Here is a 24,051-nt window from a genome sequence, read left to right on the forward strand (position 1 = left end):
TTGAAATTCAAAATCATATAAGCTGAGTCAATTAGTCTGTGTTCAGCCCATATCAGCCCAAATTGAACCTGAGTTGAACCTGGGTTGAGTTCGGGCACGCGGCTCGCTAATAAAAAAAATGTGCATCAATATTCGTGTCATTTGTGCGCATGCGTAATCCTAGCAATGCGGGTGTCCTTCCTAGCTAAAGTTGACGTTCTGAACACGTCGGTGCGGTCTGTTTTGTCATCCAGGGTCGTCCGGACAAATTCGCTGGCGATCGGGCTAAAAATTTGTCAACCTCGTGCGTGGTGTGGCGAGTGCGTTGCTGGGTCACTGAGGGTTCACCTAAGGTCGTCTGATCCTGTAGGAACTCATTTTTGGGCCCTCTACATGCTGGTCCTTAGCCCTTGCAACTTAGCCCTTGCAACTTGCAACTAGAAGTTGAGTGATTGGAACCACTCATGCGAGTTCTTCATAAAAATGAGTCAAGAAGTTGTTTGAAGTTCTACGGGAGGTGGGCTCCATTACTAGTCCGCTAAGATGGTCAAGAAGAAACTCCTAGGGCTAGATTTTGGGTTCTGGGGAGTAGGAAACTAAGACCTCACTAAAAATGAGGTCAACAGATGTAATAAAATGAGAAAACATAGAACAAGCTCAATTTCACAAAAAAGAACAAATGAATAAATAAATATAAATATTCATTAACCAATAAGAACAAAGTTTATGGCATTCATATTTCTCACAAACATAAAAAATAGAACCATATATTGTAAGTTATAGAAAAATTAATTGCTAGCAACTGGTAAATGAAATTTCACCCCTGCTGATGTGAGAAAACTGATGATTCATTCACGCGATAGACTTAAAATAAAATAAAATAACATCAGCACAATTCTTACCTCAGGATAAAGTCCTCATCAGCATGAACTGCTTGTAAAACATTCTTGTTCTAAAAAATAAAGCCATGGAAATGAAAAATCCTATCGTTGTTGTGAACGCCATTATAAGAAAAGACAGCATGAAGCAGTGTCTACCCTTGCAAATTCCAGATGATGATTCCATATCATATATATAACCAACAACCCTAACAGAGAGGAAGAAAGATCCAACGGGACTTGCAATGGCCACAGTGTTAAAAATAGTGCCAAAATGCCTTATACCAAACAATTCTGAAGTGATTGTAGGCATCAGTGACCACTGTGAACCATAGCAGACACCTATGAGTACTGAACCCAAATGCAATGAGCCCGGAAAACCAGAGGAGATGATGACATGACCAACACTCATTAGAGCAAGAGTCAAGGCAATAAAAAATGGTCTTGCACAGCCCTGCTCGCGAAGGAAGTAATCCGACATATAGCCACCGCCGAATCGACCGAGAAAATTCCATATGCTCCATAGAGAAACAAGAGTGCTCGTTTCTGTGCTCGAGTAGTCAAGTGAACTTCCTATTTGGCTTATGTTGTTCACAGTTGCCAAACCTGAGCCCATTGCACACGCCATGACCAGAAAAAGCAACCAGAATTCAGATGTGCTCATTGCTTGAAATAGATTCATGTTTTCAACTCTTGGAAGAAGAGTTTGACCTTGGCCGATCTTATTTTTTAATGGATTTATCTCTTCTATCAATCTGATTTCATCATGATGAGGACATTCTGATCTGGTTCTAAGTTCTGTTAAATGAGCTTTGAATACTACGGATAATGGAGATAGGAGAAGAAGCAGCAGCAGTAAGAATAGTATGATGCGGGTTGAAAATTTTAATGTGATGAAATGCTCTCCTATTATTACAATCATGAGAAAAATAGCAACTGACATAACAATGAAAGAAAAAGCCTTAAGATATCTCAGATTATCTCCCCCCCTGGTATGGTGTACTTGAACGAAAAACATCAGCAACAATGGGAGGAGTGAGGGTAACAGAGCAAGCATCAGCAGAAATGAGCTTGAGTTGCCATTAAATAATGTTCGGAATATCTGAATGAGTATAGCCCCACTGAGACCCAGAAAGCCCTGAATGGAGAGAAATAGAAATTAGTTATATAAGAAAATTATTCTATTAAAAATTTTTAAGTCAAATTTCACTTGAAAAAATAACTAGAGGAAAAAAAAACTAGAAGATAAATAAGTAAAAGAAAAGGAATTAATTCACTTGTAACCTGAAAAACACAGCTGATGAGACTATAAGACACGAATAGCCTTCATGACTAAAACCATGCTTTATACTATAATATTTAGAAGCTTACGATTAGTTTAACATTTGCTGACAAAATGATACCTTCGGAAAATAAGGATTCCTATAAGAAGTGAAACAAGTCCCCCTTCCCATTCATTTTTTGGTAATTCAACAAGTATGCGGTGGTTTTCATATGCCATGAAGGTTCCGCTATATCAAGAATATCACCCGACACAAAAGAGTTGATCAAACTCCATCGAAATTATCCAGCAAAAACTAATAATCTTACTAAATGTCTTTTACTAAAAATCTCATAAAATGATGTCAGCTTTAATCTTTTTGTAATATAAACCTGGATGCTCGTTAAGGCTAGTAAAGCATCACAACTAAAATTTATCATTTTAAATATGAAGTTTAATAGTTTATTACAATCTACGCAAAATTGATGACTAACTCGTCATATAATCTAGAAAATTCCACTTTGGAAGCAAGGACAAAGACGATGCAAAAAGCCTTACCGCTACTACTTCCTGCTCCTTACAAAATCTCTATTTGTGGTAATTGTTTTTTGTTGGATTCCTAATAAAATTTAAGAATTAAAATTATTAGAGGATCTAAATTGTTGCAATTAATTTAAATCTAATGTTTTCAGTATTTTGTTATTGAAGCTTATAAACAGAACACTTGGGACACACAAAACTCATTCAACAATGAGAATTGACATAAAATTCCGATTTTCCTCTCCTATGTGTGTATTTATTGGATGCATATATTTTCAAAGACTACATAGGTGTCAACTACATACAACAGTAAGCCGTTGGGTGTCACAACCTATAATTTTGTTAAAGCGAGATGCACGTTGGGTCATTCTTTGAAGTATAAACTTCACAGGACGCTGTATTTTATTATTTGTTGTTATTTTCTTGCAAGATTTTAAATTTTGTACAATTATCAAATTAAATATTTGGAAAAGCAAAAGCATGTTTTGATGTCCTTAAATTAAAAGTATATGTATATATATATATATATATATATATATATTTGTAAATTTATAAATTAATAACCTATGCATTGGGACCTTTTTGTATTCCATTTTGCAGCTAATCCTAGGTTGCTTTAGAAAACCCTAGACCCTTAATTATCCTGAATCAACATGGTATTATAGCCCATATTTTCGTCCTCATGTAAGGTAGGGTCTAATATTTAGATTAATAAAAAAATAATAATAATGGAATTTAAGCAAAAATAAATCATGGATCTAAGCAAATACCTACATTCATGGTTCAAAAACATGGTTAATTTACAGATATTTTCAGAATGAATTGAAAATTTGGAATACTCCAAGCCATTCATATAATATAAAAAAGTTAAATTGATGAGATAAAATTAGTTAGACAAATTTGAACCGATTGGCACAGTGCTAGAAATAAAATACAATAAACATGCCCTGCCATAAACATAAACTTAATGGGGCATTTACATATTGTCACAACCTAGATTCGGAAGACGGTACACTGAGTCAATGCAGGGGCATGATGAAAGGATGTTACTTGTTTTGAATTCTCAAAAATAAAAAATAAAAAATAAAAAAATATTGCATACAAACAATGATGAAAATAAACACGAAAAGACAATTTATTTAATTTCTTAAATAAGCCATACAACTGAAGGGAACAAAGAAATAAATGAAAATGAAGAAACAACTATCTGACTCAGAAAGTAAAAAATATATAATTAATGCGAAACTTAAAAAATACCAAAAATAAATCTAAAGTTGGAAAGCCTGCTTAGGTGGAGACAGTCTTTCGAACGGCTGGGATAACCTGCTATGCAAAAATATCAATGGGTGAATTTGACAAATTCAATAAATTATAATTATTTAATTAAACATAAATGATAACAAAATTAGACATGCAATATGAACAATAAAAGAGATGATTTACTATATATATAATAAAATTTACAAAAAAAAAATCAAATGCTTATGATCATGAACATGAAAGATTTAAACTCAAGCATTTCTTTATAAATATTTAATACCGCAAAATTAGGTGTGTTTATTCAAGATCTATCAATCTTTTACCACTACCTGAGAATATACAAGTGCACTATATATATACATATATATACGATTTCTAGGGCACCCTGAAACAAGAAAAGGTAAGCACTAGTCTTATTGAATTTCACTCGTTGGTCTGGTTAGCCACAACACAAGTGCTTAATCCGACATAATAATATTATAATATAATATATATTTCTTAAACCTGCAATCAAAGCAAAGAAATATAATTACAATATGTCCACCATTAATTATATGCAATTATGAATTTGTCATAATGCAATTTAACACAACAGTATAAAAAAAAATACATACTAAATGCAATTAATTAAACACAAGTTTATACAATAATAAAAACAAGACTAATTCTTCGTGCAATTCATTAAGAACAATAAATAAAATCTATTGTAATTATATAAGCAAAATTTAAATGAAAAGACTGGCAAACTTACAACTAATTAGAAATTTAGTACAAGTAGTAAGATTAACAATCCTAACTAGGCATGACACGTTTATCCTATAATAAAAAAAATTATTTACCTCGAAGTGGGCAACAAAACTCCAAATTTATTAAAAGTTCACCTAACGTGACTAGTAAGTCCTACATAAATCAAAATCTCCAAAATTTAACAATTATGAAATTATATGTATTAGAATTAATTATTTAATAGGTTAGAAAAAATTGTAATTAATATTATTATTATTATTTATTTTATTTAAATCTTGCAACAGCCCGAAATCCCACCGATCAAGGTATTATCTGTTTTGGCATTGTGGTTTCACGATTTTGCCCCGTTGGTGTAAGTCTCAAGAGGTCTCCCATCATAGATGTGCTCCAATGCAAACACGCTTAACTTTGGAGTTTCTATTAAAATTCCACTATTACACAAAAAGGCGCCTCAATATTTGAGTTTAGCCTTATTTTAGTTAAGGGCACAATCTCCCTCGGATACTTCCACCAAACATATATTTCTATTTTCAAACTGGTGTTACACTCTGATACTGTTTGTAACAGCTCAAAATCTTACTAATCAATGTATTGTCAGCTTTGGTTTAGTGGCCTCATGATTTTGTCGTGTTGGCGTAACTTCCTAAAAGGTCACCTATTGTAGGAGTGATCCAATATAAGCACGCTTAACTTTGGAGTTTCTATCAAAATTTCACCATTGCACCAAAAGACGCCACAATGTTTAAGAGTTTAACTAATGTTTCCTTAAGGGGTTTCACACATACATACCACCCTATTCCTATGTATTTACATATCTACCACCTAAATTTTGTTTTTTTTTTACGTTTATACCACCCAAATATTTAATATCATAAAGAAATAACACTATTTTAACTTTTAAAAAGTGGAATACACTTTTTCATTCATATGTAAGGTGGCATGTATGTAAAAATTGAAGATTAGGTGTTAGGTATGTGAAGACATAGGAATTGAGTGGTATGCATTTAAATCTTCAAAATTTAAAAACACCATCCTATGAGCACTAAATAAGTTTCCCAAACTATGCTTCTTCAATTTCAAAACTTCATCGAAGTACTAAATAGTTTAGATCATCTGTAAAAAAATAAATTAATCTTCTAATTTCTTCTGATAATTAGGAAATATAATATATTTATTCAACTCAATAAATTTCTATGCAAGCAAAAGCCTAAAATAGTCCACAACCATAGGTAACGGTTAACTTAGTCCTAGGGTTTGTAGTGCTCCAATTTAGCCCCATGGCTATTAAAAATTGATCTTAATAAGCCTATTAGGGATGTAAAAAATTAACCCGACACGCCAACTCGACCTGAACCCTACTCAAAAAATCCAGGTTTGGGTTGACCCAAATAACTTTCGGGTTGGAGTCGGATTATAAGATTTTTAACCTGTTTAATTTTCGGGTCGAGTAGGTTCAGGTTGAACCATCAACCCAAAAATGACATGCCAAACTGAAATTTGAATTTTATCCGCCTATTCAAATTTGACCTAAAATTCACTTGAAATTGAGTTGATTGTGACTCAATTTTGACCCTAAAAGTTGTTTAAACGAGTCGGGTTTGCGTTACCCGTGTCTGGGTCGAGTTGGGATCAAGTTGAGATTTTTAACCATTATAACCTACATAGATTATGTTAGTTTCGGGGGTCGGATCTAAGCCCAACCCACTGATCCGAATTGCCAACCCTAAAGTCCCTTTTCAAAAACACTGCTTAATTTATTGGAGCAATTGAAATTGCTCCGCTATATTTCTCTTATTGAGGGTAAAGCACTTTTTAATTTCTTGAAAAAGCTCCATTGTATTTCTCCTATTAATGGTAATTTGTTCACTAAAAAAAATTGGAGAGAAAAACCATTCCTTCTGCTTGGTGAGATTTCTTCCCCTCTTGAAAGAAACACCAAACCAGTCTCTCTTGCGCCTACATCCCATTATCTTGAGCATGTGAACAAAGAGCAAACGGGACACTCAAACTTCCCTAGTTGGACTATATGTTGTGCACCGGCATTGCAGCCAGCCGCCAAAACCAAATTACTATTGTTGCCTTTAAACACCTTTGCTCCACTCCACCATCTGACTTAGGCTACCCTAAGCAGTTGTTTTAATGTCGGCCAACCATGGCTTGCCCTGAACCACACTTGTTAAACCCGAGCCACACCATCCTTCACCAATTTAACATAAAGGAATAGATTATTTTGACTGGCATTTAATTATTTAGTGATTAAGGTGATTTAAATCTCATGAAATTCAATAAGGAGTCTCAACATATATTCAAAATTTATGTCTTCAAGTTTTAATACATGAATTTAGTTGGATTGGAATGCATGTATGTTGAAATTTATTTAGATTGAAGTCATGTCAAATTAAAATTTACCTTCAACACTTATTCATTTCAAACATTACTTGTGTGTAGCATGCAAACGAGGTGGAGTGAGTCTAGAGCATCAACACAAGTCAGAAATTTTAGCATGCGAGCAAGACAAGTTGACCGGCTGCAAACATGACTAACGTAGGAAGAGACAACCATGTGATTTTGTGGATAAGTAACTGACAAGGGTCAGTTTGAGGCAGCTGCAGCTTATCAATAAGCTGCTGCAGCTTAGCTACCCCGGGAAGCTGTTGCAGATAAACTGACTAACTATTTGTTTTTTGCAGTTTGAAAAAAATTACGCAGCAGTTGTTTCTGGACAAATGACCATTATGCCCCTGTGTAGCAATGTTGTTAGTCATATATTTAATACTTCATAAGCAAAAATTCACTTCAGAAATGTACAAAAATCCAGATAAACACCTCACTTAACTGTGAGTATCAACACTGCTAAGGAAAAGATAAAAACTAACAGCTAAATTTCATTTTTTATATAGAATTTACCAACAGAAAAATCAAGCCACCAAGAAATTACTGCAGGACCACGACACACTCCACGACAAACACATAGACCACAACAAATCGTCACACAATAAAGCCAACACACCACCAAAGCAACAACAAAACAATTTTGGGGCAGTTACATGCATATCACAAAACTCTTATGTAATTTACATATCTCACACCTAAACTTTCATATATAGACACATAACACAAAAAAACTTTCACATTAATTTCAAAATTTTTGTATGTTTGATGGATAACCTACATGGAGCTTTTCTATCTATTAGTACTGTTGTGTTGTGTTATGACATGAATTGACACTGGCCTGAACATTATCTTGTCTACCTTTAAGAAAGTTTATAACGAATCTTGGATGTCAAATAATAAACATTCACATGCATATCACCGAATTCTTATGTTCCAACAACAAAACATCCAAATAAGAAGCATTCACATGGATACTTGCCTTCAAAGAACTCACCCAAATCTTTCATTTCACGGTTCCTCAAATTCTTGTTCAAAAAAACTGAAATAAAATCATTGCTTACTGCTTGGGAATAGAGAAGACAAACCAGGCAAGTGGATGTACAACAAAACCCTACTCAAAGCCGAAGAGAGAAGGAGAAGAGGAAGCGAGAGATTGTAGAGGAAGCGCGAGATCACATAGTTCGGGCCGCGGGTTAGGGCAGATGAGTTCGGATTCAAAGCTCTGAATTGCGAAACAAATGAGGGCAACAGCGTAATAAATTACATGAGAAACGTGGGCCCCGCATTTTAAGCTGAACGGGTCGCGCCGCACGTAGAACGTTGCCCCAAACCACCAAAATTCGTGGCTTCATGTCACGCCGCTGCTCTACCGCCGCTCCAAACAGGGCCTAAATGAACTCATATTTAAGTTTAATTTGAATCTCCTCACATTTTCTTTTAAAATAATAAAAGTGATAGAGGATATATTAGGAAATAATTTATTCTTATGAGAAGTTATGAAGAAAAAATTATTTCCTTAAATTAAGAGTTATTTCCTTCCCTATTTTATATTTACTTCATTGGATTGGATTTATTCCATTTCCTATTTTAAGTTTTCCTATTTTATGTTGTTACTTTTATATCCAAATAATTACTATAAATTGATTAATTGGTGATATTAGAAATTATATATTTTCTTTCATATAATTTTCTTTTTATTTACTTTTCTATTTTAGGAATCATGTAATATTTATTTATAACTCATTTTCATATCAATGAAAATACCACTTTAATTCTGCATTATTCTGCATTTCAACATGGTATCCGAGCAAATTTTCTTACCTAGCCACCGGACTCCCTGCCATCCTCCTTGCAGAAAGCGACGAATGCATTCTCTCCCTTTCTTCCCGCCGAGAACGATTCAATAAATCAAGAAAAAACCTGTATTCACATCCTAGATCTCCACAGAGGAGAAAATAAGGGTTCTTATTCATGTACGGTTCGACTTCAAGGTCTATCCACTTGGCATGCAGGCATGCGTCAATTGAGAACCAAACTCGTGAGGGCGGAGAGGGAGATGCAAAGGGATCGCAGAGTTGGAGGGCTGAGCGGATCGAAGGATGAGAGTGGATCCCACAATTGGAAATAGATCAACGATGTAATCCACAAGCAACCTAAGAAGCCCCCGCCAATAATCTTCCGGGTGCTCAATGGAAAGGCCAAGGAGTATTTGATGCCTTCCGTTGTCGTCTCCAAGAACAAGTGCGCCGATGAGGAACCTAAAATAGTTTGTGAAGGGTCAAGTGTGAGTGGTTCTGATGTAGATGAAACTTCATGGATTTCATTGGTTCTATAGACTGAAAGGTATAGACTGAAAGGAAATGAGTTCTTTTGCGAAGTTGATGATGAATACATATAAGATGATTTCAATCTGTGTGGGTTGAGCACGAAAGTTCCTTACTACGATTATGCTCTTGCTCTGATTTTGGATGTCGATTCTTCTCATGGAGATATGTTTACAAAAGAGTAGAGTGAGTTGGTTGAATCTGCATTAGAGATGTTGTATGGCATAATCCATGCTCGCTATGTGTTGACCGGTGAGGGGATGGTTGCAATGCTTGATAAATACAAGAACTATGACTTTGGAAGATGCCCCAGAGTTTATGGTTGTGGGCAACCCTACCTTCCTATTGGTTAGTCAAACATTTCTAGATCCATTGCTGTGAAAACCTACTACCCCAGGAGTGAAGATGTCGACTACCCAAGGTCCAGGCACCAAGGCAACATCATTTCAGCACAATTTTTCCCCATCTGTTTGATGACATACTCTCACCTGAAGCCGCCTCCGTGTGTCTTTCGCCATTTCAGTAGAAACGAAAAGAAACCTGTTATAGAGGAGTTCATATTTGGTTTGCTTTTAAAATGATTTGAGGAAGGTTATTACAGAGGAGAGACTAGATGTATCCTTGAATGAAATCCCAACAACCGACCTACATGTCCTTCGTCAGTTTCTATCCTGCTGTCTGAAAACTCCATGCAGGTCCTTCTCTGTTTTTCCTTTGCCACTGGAACTCTCTCTACAGCCCAAAATTATATTGTTGCATGTCCTACTTGGTGCAGAACCTCTTCCTCCGGAGTTTTTTTCCTTGCAACAGGCCCTCCTCCAGAACTTTTTCCTGAATGGCGCACTCCAGAACTTTTTCCTGCATTAAGTCCTACTTCAGAATCTTTCCTACAAAAAACCCAAGTTTTTTCTGCAGCAGACCCTCGTCCAAAGTTTTTTCTTTATCAGGCCCTCCTCCTGAGTATTTTCCTACAGTAGGTCCTCCAGAGCTTTTCCTGCAAGCAATCTGGTTTCTTGCTTTCCAGCAATCGACCTCCCTTACTTTCTATAGGTCCCTACTGCTGGAGGTGCAATTTTTTTTCCTAGAGGTCCTTCCCGCTATTTTTTAGCACAAGTTCCCTGCAACACTCAGGCTTCCTGGTTTCTAGTAGTCTGACTTCCCTGATTTCCTACAGTTGTCCAAATTTCGGCAGTCTGGCTTCCCTGATTTCCTGCAGCCTTACAAAAGCAGTCCTCTCTTACCATTACTCCAAATGACGCTAGGCTTCTTGAGGAAGATCGGCATGCCCTCCTTTGAAATATTTTCTTGTAGTTTTTTTTCTGAAGATTGTCTACTTCCCTGTAAACTCCCCTACAATATTACTTGTAGGAGTTTTTCGCCTACTTACAGACACTCTAGGGACTGAAGTCAAAGACAACCGCAATCAACTAGAAGTCAGTTTTTTTCCTACAGGTTGTCTACTTTCCTGCAAACTCACTTGCAGCATTACCTGTAGGAGTCTTTCGTCTACCTACAGACACTCCAGGAACTACAATCAAAGACAATCTCATTTGTCTACTTCCCTACAAACTCCCCTGTCGGATTACTGTAAAAGTCTTTCGCCTACCAACAGCCAAGAGCAGTATGGGATGAAGACGTCAAGTTCTACTTCACGGGATTTCCCTCGCTCTGATGTTTTCAAATCCAAGTTGAACATGGTTATGAACTATGTTTCAACTTGGGGGGGGGGAAGTGATAGAAGTTAGTCTTTTTTCCTACAGGTTGTCTACTTTCCTGCAAATTCACTTGCAGCATTACCTGTAGGAGTCTTTCTTCTACCTACAGACACTCTAGGAAATACAATCAAAATCAATCTCATTTGTCTACTTCCCTACAATCTCCCCTACTGGATTATCTGTAAAAGTTTTCAGCCTACCAACAGACAAACACAATATGGGATGAAGACGTCAAGTTCTACTTCACAGGATTTCCCTCGCTCTGATATTTTCAAATCCAAGTTGAAGATAGTTTTCAACTATGTTTCAACTTGGGGGGAAGTGATAGAAATTATATCAGGAAATAATTTATTCCTGTGAGAAGTTATAAAGAATAAATTATTTCCTTAGATTAGGAGTTATCTCCTTCTCTATTTTATATTTATTTCTTTGGATTGAATTTATTACATTACCTATTTTAGGCTTTCTGATTTTATGTTATTTTGTTTATCTTCAAAATAATTAATATGAATTGATTAACCGGAGAAATTAGGATTTATATCTTTTCTTTTATATTATTTCTTTTTTATTGTCTACATATTCTAGGATTCATGTAGAGTTATTTACCCCTTTCAAATTAATGAAAATACCACTTTAATTCAACATTATTCTGAATTTCAACAAAAAGTAATATTATATTTCTTATGATTGCATCATATTTTGCTAAAGCACGACTAATGCTTAGGATTTTCAGGACATCATATAATATTAATATAAATGAAGGATGGAAAATTCCACTTATATATCGAGCATATATTTGTATATCGATCATCAATTTTTCTTTCACTTTTTTAATTTATTTTATATTTTCCAAGCATGTAATGCTAGGTTCCTCTCGATTTTTTTGCACTAGTTTCGATTACATCATTTTCCATTCTTTGTATCCTAAATAATCCTAAAGTATGTTATTATGCATTCAACTTTATATGATACAATCACTTAAAATTTAACACTACAATTACAATTAATGAAAAAAAAATACATACATAGAATGGACTCTCTTGCAATCAATAATGTGAATATAAATTATAAGATTGTTAATTTTCTGGAATCAATTCTCAAAGTAAATATATAGACTTTGTAACAATAACAACAACCATGCATGCCTACCTTGTCTCAAAAAAATAGTACCACAATAACTTGATTAACAACATGCCATTCAAACACAATCTTATACCACCATAAAAAACATATTAATTAATTCAAAATGCTCCCCTCAGGTATAACTTATAACATTGCCTTAAAGTTATTTACTATAAACACATGATAATATTTAATAACCATATTTTATCACATAACAATTTTAAAATTCATATTCTTAATTTAAACTTAAACTTAATTTAAAGTTAAGCATTTAAGATATAACTTACAATCAGATTTTGACATAAACATGAAGAATCAATATTCAAGCATTTCTCAATATTCAAGAATTTCATAAAAGAATAAGTACAAATATAAACTAAACCAATTTCACAGGCGACTTTCAAGAATCGCTTCATACTATATCCTAAAGAATTACATCTAAAAAAAATTTCATAAAAATACTTCCAAATAACTTTCCAAAAATATCCAATAAAAGATAGTTCCCAACATTGCCAACAATTGCCTTTACGTTTGTCAAATACCGCTCAAGAACTACAAAAAAAATACTAAAAACTTCAAAATATAATATAGCAAAGAACTACCCAAAAAGAACACAACAACACATAACAAAGAAACACCCCCAAACTTGATGCAAAAAAATTGTTCTCAATGAAAGTAAAATGCTTTCTAAAGTAATGGAGAAAGCTTCTTCAAAAAGATGAGATCACTCTTCTCAAAATCATCTTAATTTTGTTGTTCAGTCTGTGGGTATCTCGCAAATAGTGAAATGATTGGTGGATCTAGAAAATAAGCTCTACTTGATCTAACATTCAACAAACAATTCAAAAACATTCTTGCTAATGCTGATATAAAATCAATCATATAGTTTAATTGTTGGGTTTGTCGATCCATACAGTAATCCAATTGAAATGCTCTTATGGAGTATATTGTATTTTTGCCACTTGATAATTATAATTATGTACTCAGACATTACAAAATTGCTCCTACTAATGGGAAAGGGCCCCAAGAGACAACTGTGCAATGCATTTGGTTATGGATTGAAGATTCGAGCCCCTGGGTATTATGTCAAGATTTTCAGCACCTAAGGGCTCAAAGAATGTAGTGTTGAGGCATTAATTATAGCACATCGACTTAGAGTGCTAGTGCTAAAGCATTGTCTAATTTGTCACATCCAATTTTACTCCCTCAAAAGGGCCGCAATGCCTTCGTTCCCGGGCCTAGGCGCTATCAACTACAATTTTTAAGTTTTGATAATTATCTTTTTGAAAAACTATATGCATGAATGTCAGTCAATCTTTTGATGAATTAATTAATTGCCTAGGTGCTATCAGATATGCAATTAATTTATGCATGTAGGAACCATCAACGCCATTTTTTTAGACCTTATCCTTTCAACCTCCGCACATAGCACGCTAATAAACAGAACACTGGTAAACAATAGCATTGGGATACCATAAATGCTTGTCTTTTTTTGTTGTTATATTTTTCCAAATTAGACGTGTTATATAATTATATGCATCAAAACATCCTTTACACTTCTTAAAGCACTTGCAGTCTAAAAGCTCAATAATCAAGCACCATGGTGCTTTACTTTCAAGATGAAGTGATGCAACATCAAAAAGAGGTACTAAAGTGCTTGCTCTTTGTAAGAGTAGTGCTTTGGATGTTCCATAATCTAGCACTTCTCCATTTTATAAGCAACGAGACATTCATTTATGTGAAGCCTAAGCATTGCTTGCTACATCTTCCTGTTCTAATTTTTTGACACCCATACAAATAAAAAAAATATTTACTTCTCCATTTTATAAGCATGGAGGAATTGATTTATGTGAAGCCTAAGAATAGCTTGCTACATCTTCCTGTTCTAATTTTTTGTCATTCTTACAAATATAAAAAATATTTAAACTAAAACAAATAGTAAAATCATCTATATTAGAATTGGGTTGCCTCCCAAACACCGCCTAATTTATAATTATCAATTTTTCTGTGTCATTTCTAAACTAAATGAATAAACTTATTGACATTTTGTCAATTCACTTGCCCTCCGACATGATTCACTTGTCCTCTTACAAAATGTTTCAATCTTTCTCAATTCACTTTAAAAATATTTTAAGCTTTTAGATATTTTGTGTCACACTTTGACAATTAAGAAAGGTTTGACCCTTTCAATTTCAACTTTATGAGAAAAACCATTAGTCATGCATTAATTAGAAGAGCCTCTTAACTAGGCTTAAATAATCTTTTTACAAATTTTTATAATACCAATTTTTAATTTGTTCTTTATAAAGTTTAGCTTTTGTAGATGCTTGCAATCAAAGTTTATCTAGTTCATTAAATGTAAATTCAGATTTTCTCCTTCTTTCTTCATATTAAATTCAACTCTTGAAATGCCTAGTAAATCTTATATTTTATTTCTAATTATAAATGATAACCTTTTGCAAAAAATTATTATGCATAATAACATTCTATTAAGTGCTATATACACACTCTCATATGCCCACAATACATTATCTAAGCATTTTGACCAGACATTTTTCGATGGATTGAGTGTATATTAAAAATTTCTTTTGATTTTTCTATTAAAAATTTTGACTTGTCCACTTGTTTAGGAATGATAGGTAATGAAAATTTTATGCTTAAATCCGTTTTCCCAAAAATGTTTGGAAGTATCTATTCAAAGCCTGTGTCTTTCATCAATTATAATAGCTATAAATGTTCCAAATTTAATAAACATATTTTTCTCCTAAAAAATCATTATATCATAGAGTTATTAATAGGTACTATTATAACTTCTACCCTTTTAAAAACATAATCTACTAACACAAAGATATTTTAGTTTTCATATTGACAAATGAAGGGCCCAACAAAATATATTCCACAAAACAAAAAAAAAATTAGTGCAAGAATATAATATAGGGTTGCATGACGTTTTTGATATGTTTACCATGTATTGGCATTTATCACAATTTTTTGCATACATATTTACATCTCTGAATATAATTGACTAATAAAATTCATTCAGTAATATCTTTGTGTCGATTTTTGCTCCTCCAAAATGGCTAATCAGATGCAGAGTTCTAATAGTATCTAAGTATATTTTTTTACTTCTTTGCGAGAGAAACCTTTTGGTACGAGTTGATGAGCACTCTGAAGAACAAAGTCACACTTCTGAGGAGAATGGGAATTGATAAGAATCCCAGCCACAGTGATGATCCAAGGCAACGAGCATGGCCAACACCATACCGGGAACATAGAACTCCAAAAATGCAAAAGGACTATCATCTTATGGAAGGCTAGCGATGGTAGAACATTGGGTGAAATTACGAGTGACTTTTACCTAGTTCTTTAGTTTGTTATTTTAAGGATAGTTGTCCTGTTTTACTGGCTTAGTTGGTTAATCTTGTATGGTGCTAAAGACACTGGTCACCACATGGTGATAGCAATGAATATATGTTACGAAATATATTGGTTGAAATGAGGAATGAAAAGGTTCAATAAAAAATCTAGAATCATATTTTCCTAAATAGTTGACTCTTCTCTGTTATTCTCCGCATCTAAATACTTCTAATCACCCTCCTTGCCAAACTCAGCAATCCCCGTTTATGTTGGATCATTTTTCTTCTCTATTGCAGCATTAAGAAATACTAAGAACTGCAACATTTCCTAAAAAAAATTTCAATAAACGAATCCTTCTATTTATATAGATTAATTGACATAATAACCATCCCCTGCTGTACACTGAAAGCATTAGATCAAAACAAGAAACGAGGAAAAAAATCAATCATAGAAATCAGATTTTAGATGAGATACTTCGTAATAAAAAATAAATTATAAAAAAAGAACACAACGTATATCAAACGATTCGGAATCGAAAAAAACCTTCAAGATGCCAACAACGGTTCCCCGACTACCCGGAAAGTTCTCAACAGCAGTAACCACGTCTTAATTTATTAAAATTAAATGAAAATATGACACTAAATAGGACGCAATGGAGAAAAAAAATTCATGTAGCCGACCCCACGTAGTGGGATTAAGGATTTGTTGTTGTTGTTGTTGTTGTTGTTGAAGAGTTATTTCCTTCCCTATTTTATATTTATTTCCTTGGATTGAGTTTATTTCATTTCTTATTTTAGGCTTTCTGCATTCTTGCTGTTGCTGATATAAAATCAATCATATAGTTCAATTTTATGTTATTTCTTTTCTCCCAAATCATTAATATGAATTGATTAATTGGAGAAATTAGGACTTATATCTTTCTTTCATATTATTTCTTTTTTATTGTATTTCCTATTCTAGGATTCATATAAGGGTTATTTATAACCACTTTCATATCAATGAAAATACCACTTTAATTTTGCATTATTCTGAATTTCAACAAAAATTAATATTATATTTCTTATGATTTTATTATATTTTGCTAAAGTATGACTAATGCTTAGGATTTTGAGGACATCATATAATATTAATGTAAATGGAGAATGGAAAATTCCACCTAAATACCGAGCAAATATTTGTATATCGATCATCATTTTTTTCTTTCACTATTTGATTTCTTTTATATTTTCCAAGCATGTAATGCTAGGTTTGTCTCGATTTTTTGCACTAATTTTGATTACATCATTCCCCACTCTTTCTATCCTAAACAATCCTAAAGCATGTTATTATACATTCAACTTTTATATGATACAATCACTCAAAATTTAATACAACAATTACAATAAATGAAAAAAAAAATACACAAATAGAATGGACTCGCTTGCAATCAATGATGTGAATCTAAATTATAAGATTGTTAATTTTCTGGAATCAATTCTCAATGTAAATATATAGCCTTTGTAGCAATAACAACAACCATGCATGCCTACTTTGTCTCAAGAAAATACACAATAACTTGATTAACAACATGCCATTCAAGCACAATCTTATACCACTAGAAAAAAAAATATTAATTTTATTCAAAAGGATCCCCTCAGGTATAACTTATAACATTGCCTTAAAGTTATTTACAATAAACACATTATAATATTTAATAACTATATTTTATCACGTATCAATTTTAAAATTCATATTCTTAATTTAAAGTTAAGCATTTAAGATATAACTTACAATCAGATTTTGACATAAACATGAAGAATCAATATTCAAGCATTTCATAAGAGAATAAGTACAAATATAAACTAAACCAAATTCATTGGCGACTTTTAAGAATCGCTTTATACTACATCCTTAAGAATTACATCTAAAAAAACTTTCATAAAAATACTTCCAAATAACTTTCCAAAAACATCCAATAAAAGACAGTTCCCAACACTGCCTAAAATCACCTTTACGCTTGCAAAATACCGCTCAAGCAAATAACGCTCAAGCACTACAAAAAAAATACTAAAAACTTCAAAATATAATATAGCAAAAAACTACCCAAAAAGAATACAACACATAACAAAGAAACACCCCCAAACTTGACGCAAAAATTGTTCTCAATAAAAGTAAAATGTTTTCTAAAGTAATGGAGAAAGAAAGCTTCTTCTAAAAGATGAGATCACTATTCTTCAAATTCATCTTAATTTTGTTGTTTAGGCTGTAGGTATCCCGTGTATAGTGAAATGCCTGGTGGATCTAGAAAATAAGCTCTATTTGATCTAACATTCAACAAGCAATTCAAAAACATTCTTGCTGTTGCTGATATAAAATCAATCATATAGTTGAATTGTTGGGTTTGTCGATCCATACAGTAAACCAACTGAAATGCTCTGATAGAGTATATTGTCTTTTTGCCACTTGATAATTCTAATTATGTACTCGGACATTACAAAATTGCTCCTACTCAAGGAAAAGGGCTTGTGCAATGCATTCAGTTGTGGATTGAAGATTCGAGCCCTTGGGTTTTATACCTAGATTTTTGAGAGGAGGCATTAATTATAGCACAACGACTTAGAGTGCTAGTGCTAAAACATTGTCTAATTTGTCATCTCCAATTTTACTCCCTCAAAAGGGCCGCAATGCCATTGTTCCTGAGCTTAGGAGCTATCAACTACAATTTTTAAGTTTTGATAGTTGTCGTTTTGAAAAACTGTAGCATTGATGCAATCAAATTTTTTATGAATTAATCAATTGTTGAGGTATAGGTGCTATCAGATATGCAATTAATTTATGCATGTAGGAACCATCAACGCCATTTTTTTAGACCTTATCCTTTCAACCTCCGCACATAGCACGCTAATAAACAATAGCATTGGGATACCATAAATGCTTGTCTTTTTTGTTGTTATATTGTTCAAATTAGATGTGGTATATAATTACATGCTTCAAAACATCCTTTATAGTTCTTAAAGCACTTGTTGTCTAAAAGCTCAATAATCAAGCACCATGATGCTTTACTTTCAAGATGAAGTGATGCAACATCAAAAAGAAGTACTAAAGTGCTTGCTCATTGTAAGAGTAGCGCTTTGGATGTTCCGTAATCTAGCACTTCTACATTTTATAAGTATCGAGGTATTGATTTATGTGAAGCCTAAGCATTGTTTGCTACATCTTCCTGTTCTAATTTTGTCACGCATACAAATAAGAAAAAAAATTTACACCTCTCCATTTTATAAGCATCAAGGCATTGATTTACATGAAGCCTAAGCATTGCTTGCTACATCTTCCTTCTAATTTTTTGTCACTCTTACAAATATAAAAAAAATATTTAAACTAAAACAAATAGTAAAAGCATCTATATTAGAATTGGGTTGCTTCCCAAACATCACTTAATTTATAACTATCAATTTGTCTATGTCATTTCAAATCTAAATGAATAAACTTATAGACATTTTGTCAATTCACTTGCCCTCTTGTCCTCCTACATAATGTTTTAATCTTTCCTAATTCACTTTAAAAATATTTTTAAGTTTTCAGATATTTTGTGTCATGCTTTAACAATTAAGAAAGGTTTGACCCTTACGATTTCAACTTTATGAGAAAAACCATTTGCCTTGCATTAATAAGAAGAGCCTCTTAACTAGGCTTAAATTATCTTTTTACTAATTTTTATCATAAAAATTTTTAATTTGTTCTTTATAAAGTTTAGCATTTGTATATGCTTGCAATCTAAGTTTATCTAGTTCATTCAATGTAAATTCCATTTTTCTCCTTCTTTCTTCATATTAAAATTCAAATCTTTTTCTGCCTACTAAATCTTATATTCTATTTCTAATGCTAAATGATAACCTTTTGCAAAAATTATTATGCATAATAACATTCTAATAAGTGTTTTATACGCACTCTCACATGCCCACAATACATTATCTAAGTGTTTTGACCAGTCATTTTTTGATGGGTTGACTGTATATTAGAACTTTCTTTTGATTTTCCTATTAAAAATTTTGACTTGTCCACTTGTTTAGGAATGATAGGCAATGACAATTTTATTCTTAAACCCATTTTCCCAATAATGCTTGGAAGTATACATTCAAAACTGGCTTCTTTCATCAATTATAATAGCTATAAACATTCCAAATTTAATAAAAATACTTTTCTCCTACAAAAATCATTATATCTTAGAGTTATCAATAGGTCTTATTATAACTTCTGCCCATTTAAAAACATAATCTACTAACACAAAGATATGTCAGTTTTCATATAGAGAATTGAAGGGCTCCATAAAATCTATTCCACAAAACATAAAAATATTCAGAGAATATAATATAGGATTGCATGACGTTTTTTATATGTTCACCATGTATTGGCATTTATCACAATATTTTACATACATATGTACATCTTTGAATAAAATTGACTAATAAAATTCATTCAGTAATATCTTTGTGTTTCTTTTTGCTCCTCCAAAATGGCTAATCATATGCAGAGTTCTGATAGTCATGGAGGACGGCCAACGCAATACCGTGAAAATAGAACTCCAAATATGCAAAAGGACTATCATCTTATGGAAGGCTAGCGATGGTAGAACATTGGGCGAAATTTCGAGTGACTTTTACTTAGTTGTTTAGTTGCTATTTTAAGGATAGTTGTCTGTTTTACTGGCTTAGCTGGTTAATTTTGTATGGTGCTAAAGACACTGGTCACCACATGGTGATAGCAATGAATATATGTTACGAAATATATTGGTTGAAATGAGGAATGAAAAGGTTCAATAAAAAATCTAGAATCATATTTTCCTAAATAGTTGACTCTTCTCTGTTATTCTCCGCATCTAAATACTTCTAATCACCCTCCTTGCCAAACTCAGCAATCCCCGTTTATGTTGGATCATTTTTCTTCTCTATTGCAGCATTAAGAAATCCTAAGAACTGCAACATTTACTAAAAAAATTTTTAAAAAACAAAACCCTCTATGAATCTAGATTGATCGACATAATAACCATCCCCTACTGTACACTGCAAGCATTAGATCAATACAAGAAACAAGGAAAAAAAAAATCAATCATGGAAACCGGATTTCAGATGAGATACTTCGTAAGAAAAAAAAATTAAAAAAAAAAAAAAACACAACCTATATCAAATGATTCGGAATCGAAAAAAACCTTCATGATGCCGACAACGGTTCCCCGACTACCCGGAAAGTTCTCAACAGCAGTAACCACATCAGCAGTATTAAAGAAAGTCTGCGAATGTGCCGCAAGTAACATATAGAAGCACATGAGGCCAGGTGGGGGGCGAGGTAGTGCACCGGTCACAGAAAGCCACATCAGGAAGTATCCGGCGAAACATTGAATGGCACCAGCGGCGAGAACGACAATCGGACCATCGCCGCTGGCGAAATAAGAATATAAGAATCCGGAGAGTACGCCAATGTTGGCGCCGGCATCCTTGAAGAAGGCAACCGAGTCTAGGGTAGACTGATCATAGGACTGCGAGGATTTAAGTAGAGGTGAATAGATGCCGAAGCAGTAGGAGGAGCCACTCGTGCACTGGATCCACACACTCGCCGCCATGGCAGTCCATTTGTTCCGGCGAAAGTAGGTGCTTATTTCCATGGCCTCCAGTCGCCGCCGCATCAACGGCTATCACTGGCCAGAATCCTATGGCCCGTCTTCCTCGATATCTGCTGCTGTTACGATAGGCCGGACAACTGTCCGTTTTATGAGAAAATATTAGAGTTGCGTGCAACTCCAATAAAATCCAGTTACCGTCACCAAAAAAATATATATACATCACAAACGAATATGTTATCATGTTATTCAATTGTTATTATATATTATTCAGAATTTATTATATATTATTCAAATATTATTAATATATTATTATATTATTATAATATCAAAAATATTATCAGAATATAATAATATATAAATAACATACAATAATATCTGAATAATACAGAATAACACAGGGAATATTTATCTGTCATCGGGCCGATTTTTTTTCTATCACCTTAACATGACGTGATTTCATTGGACTTCACACGTAACTCTACTTGCGGAGTTATAATGCAATATTTTTTCCCATTTTGAAAGTATTCTATGATAAGATAATAACAAATAATTATAATTTTTTATTATTTAGTCTTATTTTATGCTATTTAGATCGTCTGAATGTGATAAATAAAACTTTGTTGGGAATTTTTTTTTTGGTAAACTTCTGATAATTTAATTATTAAAATAATTACAAAATATAATAAACACATTATTTTCATTATTTGGTCATACAAAACCGGATCCTACAAGTTTGATTGGTTCAATTTAATGCTCAGCAACAAAAATCTAATTTATTATTATTTTTTTAAATCTCAATATTTAATTTTTAGTTATTGATTTAATTTTTATTTTTATTTAATGGAACAAATTAAAAATAAAAAAATCTGAAATTAAATGCATGATTCATGAAATTTGATCGATAGTATACATGTAAGATATGCAAATCTTGAACTTTGTTGATAATTGAATTCAAACTAACTAGTAAATTTTAGTTTGTTCATGATCGAATTGTTTGAACTAAACTAAATTTCAATTTAATATATTTAGTTTTATCGAAATTTGGATTGGTTTCGTCCAGATTTTGGATTATGTTGAAATCGATTTGACCAATTTGAAACCAATTTCATCTAAATTGATTGCATGTTTACCGGACAAAATAGAACATGAAGAAAGGATTGATAACATGTTTATATTCTCAAAAAAGAAAGACTATACATAGATAATAAATAAAATAAGCAAGAAAATATAATTTTATTTAATTTCATGAATAAAATTCAACAAGTAATACAACTCAAGAATTTGACTGATTTAAACTCATGCACTTCTAAATAAATATTTATATGATGCAATATTAGGTGTGTTTATACATATAAAACTTTTAACACTACTTGATAATATACAAGTCTAATATATGTATATACATATATAACTATATGTATATATTGTTGATTTTCTACAGCACTGTGAAATAAGAAAAGGTAGACATAAATGCCATGAAAATTCAATAATTTCTTTGAGAACCTGTCGATCCAACTAACAATAATAAAGGTTTAATACCGACATAATAATATTATAATATCAGATATATTTCATGCATCACAATCAAAACGAATGAGCATAACTACAACATGTCCATCAATATTTATACACAATTATAAATTTGCAACAATGAGATTTAACATATAAAAGAGATCAAATAGATAATAAATAATGGAAATATGAAATACAAGTAATTAGACATGAGTCCATGTAGCAATAAAATAAGACTAATTACACATGAAAATCATTATGAATAAAAATAAAATCTATTATAAATATATAAACATAATTTAAACGTATGACTGACAAAAACTTACAATTAGCTAGGAATCTAATATAAATAACATGAACAACACTCATAAAAAAGAAGAGGAGCCTTTATCCCATATTACATAATAGCTAATTATATTGAGGTGGACAAAAAAATTCTTAAAAGTTTTAGTAGTTCAACAAAATTCAAGTAATAACATTATTATTGATGGGTCCCAAGTCTTAGATATAAAAAGTGGATAGTTGTTTTAGGTAATCGACAGCCAACATAAATTTTTTATTATAAAATTGTAACATGAATCATTTAAATAATTGTGTAAATGCTAGCTCGTCTCCTAGAAGTGACCCATTATATGACCTGAATACAACGAAAAATGTGCAATGACTGCTGCACAGACTCATGAGTGCAGTGTAAATAAATAAGTGTTTCATAAAAATAATATTAGGATAGAATCATGAAATATCTAGTCATATTATGTTTTACTTTAACTTATGGTTTTGATGTTGTTAATACTTTATTAAAGAAAAGAGATGATCATATTATTACTTATAAAAATGGATCTAATAAAATATAAATTAATTAGTTTCTGACGTGAAAAAGAAATAGTCTAGATTGTAAAGATTTTAAGATCATTCTAGGCGAAAATTTAAGTGCTCAACATGATTATTAGTTTTCGATTTTAAGATAAAGGGTTGGAAGATGAAAAATAGAACAAGATATTACCACAGACTTAAACAGAGACAGTTAAAAGTAACAAATAAAATTTATTTTATCAGTATAAACATACAAATAAAATTATTTTCATGAGTATACATCAAGATCTTAAGATTTGAAAGTTCATGAAGAAATTAATACTATGTGGGACGAAGTAACGTGTACTATTATGCATGATACAAAAGATGTACTTGGAGAATCAAATAGAAAAATTTTAAAAAATAAAAATAGTTGATGGAGGAATAAAAATGTGAAGAAAAGATAAAAAATAAAAAATTTTATTATAAAATTAATTTAAATGTAAAAACTTAGATAATTAGAAAGAAATATAAGGTGGTCTATAATGAGTCTAAGAGAATAATTTATGATGCT

General features: G+C 32.3%; 1 protein-coding gene and 1 pseudogene across 3 annotated transcripts in view; one reads left to right on the forward strand and one right to left on the reverse strand.

The window, feature by feature from the left end:
- Window positions 1-21,337, reverse strand: part of LOC110024778 (protein NUCLEAR FUSION DEFECTIVE 4-like) — a 38,623-nt gene extending 17,286 nt beyond the window's left edge. For all 3 annotated transcript variants that reach the window (XR_002294036.1, XM_020724938.1, XM_020724937.1), the window contains exons 1-2: window positions 20,763-21,337; window positions 882-1,995 (exon numbers count right to left, since the gene is read on the reverse strand). Coding sequence is in view for 2 of the 3 variants with exons in the window: in XM_020724938.1 (XP_020580597.1) it covers window positions 883-1,995; window positions 20,763-21,236 (1,587 nt within the window). In the remaining variant the exon portion in view is untranslated. The remainder of the gene's footprint in view (window positions 1-881; window positions 1,996-20,762) is intronic.
- LOC110024782 lies at window positions 9,227-9,964 on the forward strand (annotated as a pseudogene).
- Window positions 21,338-24,051: the final 2,714 nt, after the last annotated feature.

Source organism: Phalaenopsis equestris, unplaced genomic scaffold, assembly GCF_001263595.1.
Source record: "Phalaenopsis equestris unplaced genomic scaffold, ASM126359v1 Scaffold000274, whole genome shotgun sequence".
Classification (NCBI taxonomy): Eukaryota; Viridiplantae; Streptophyta; class Magnoliopsida; order Asparagales; family Orchidaceae; genus Phalaenopsis; species Phalaenopsis equestris.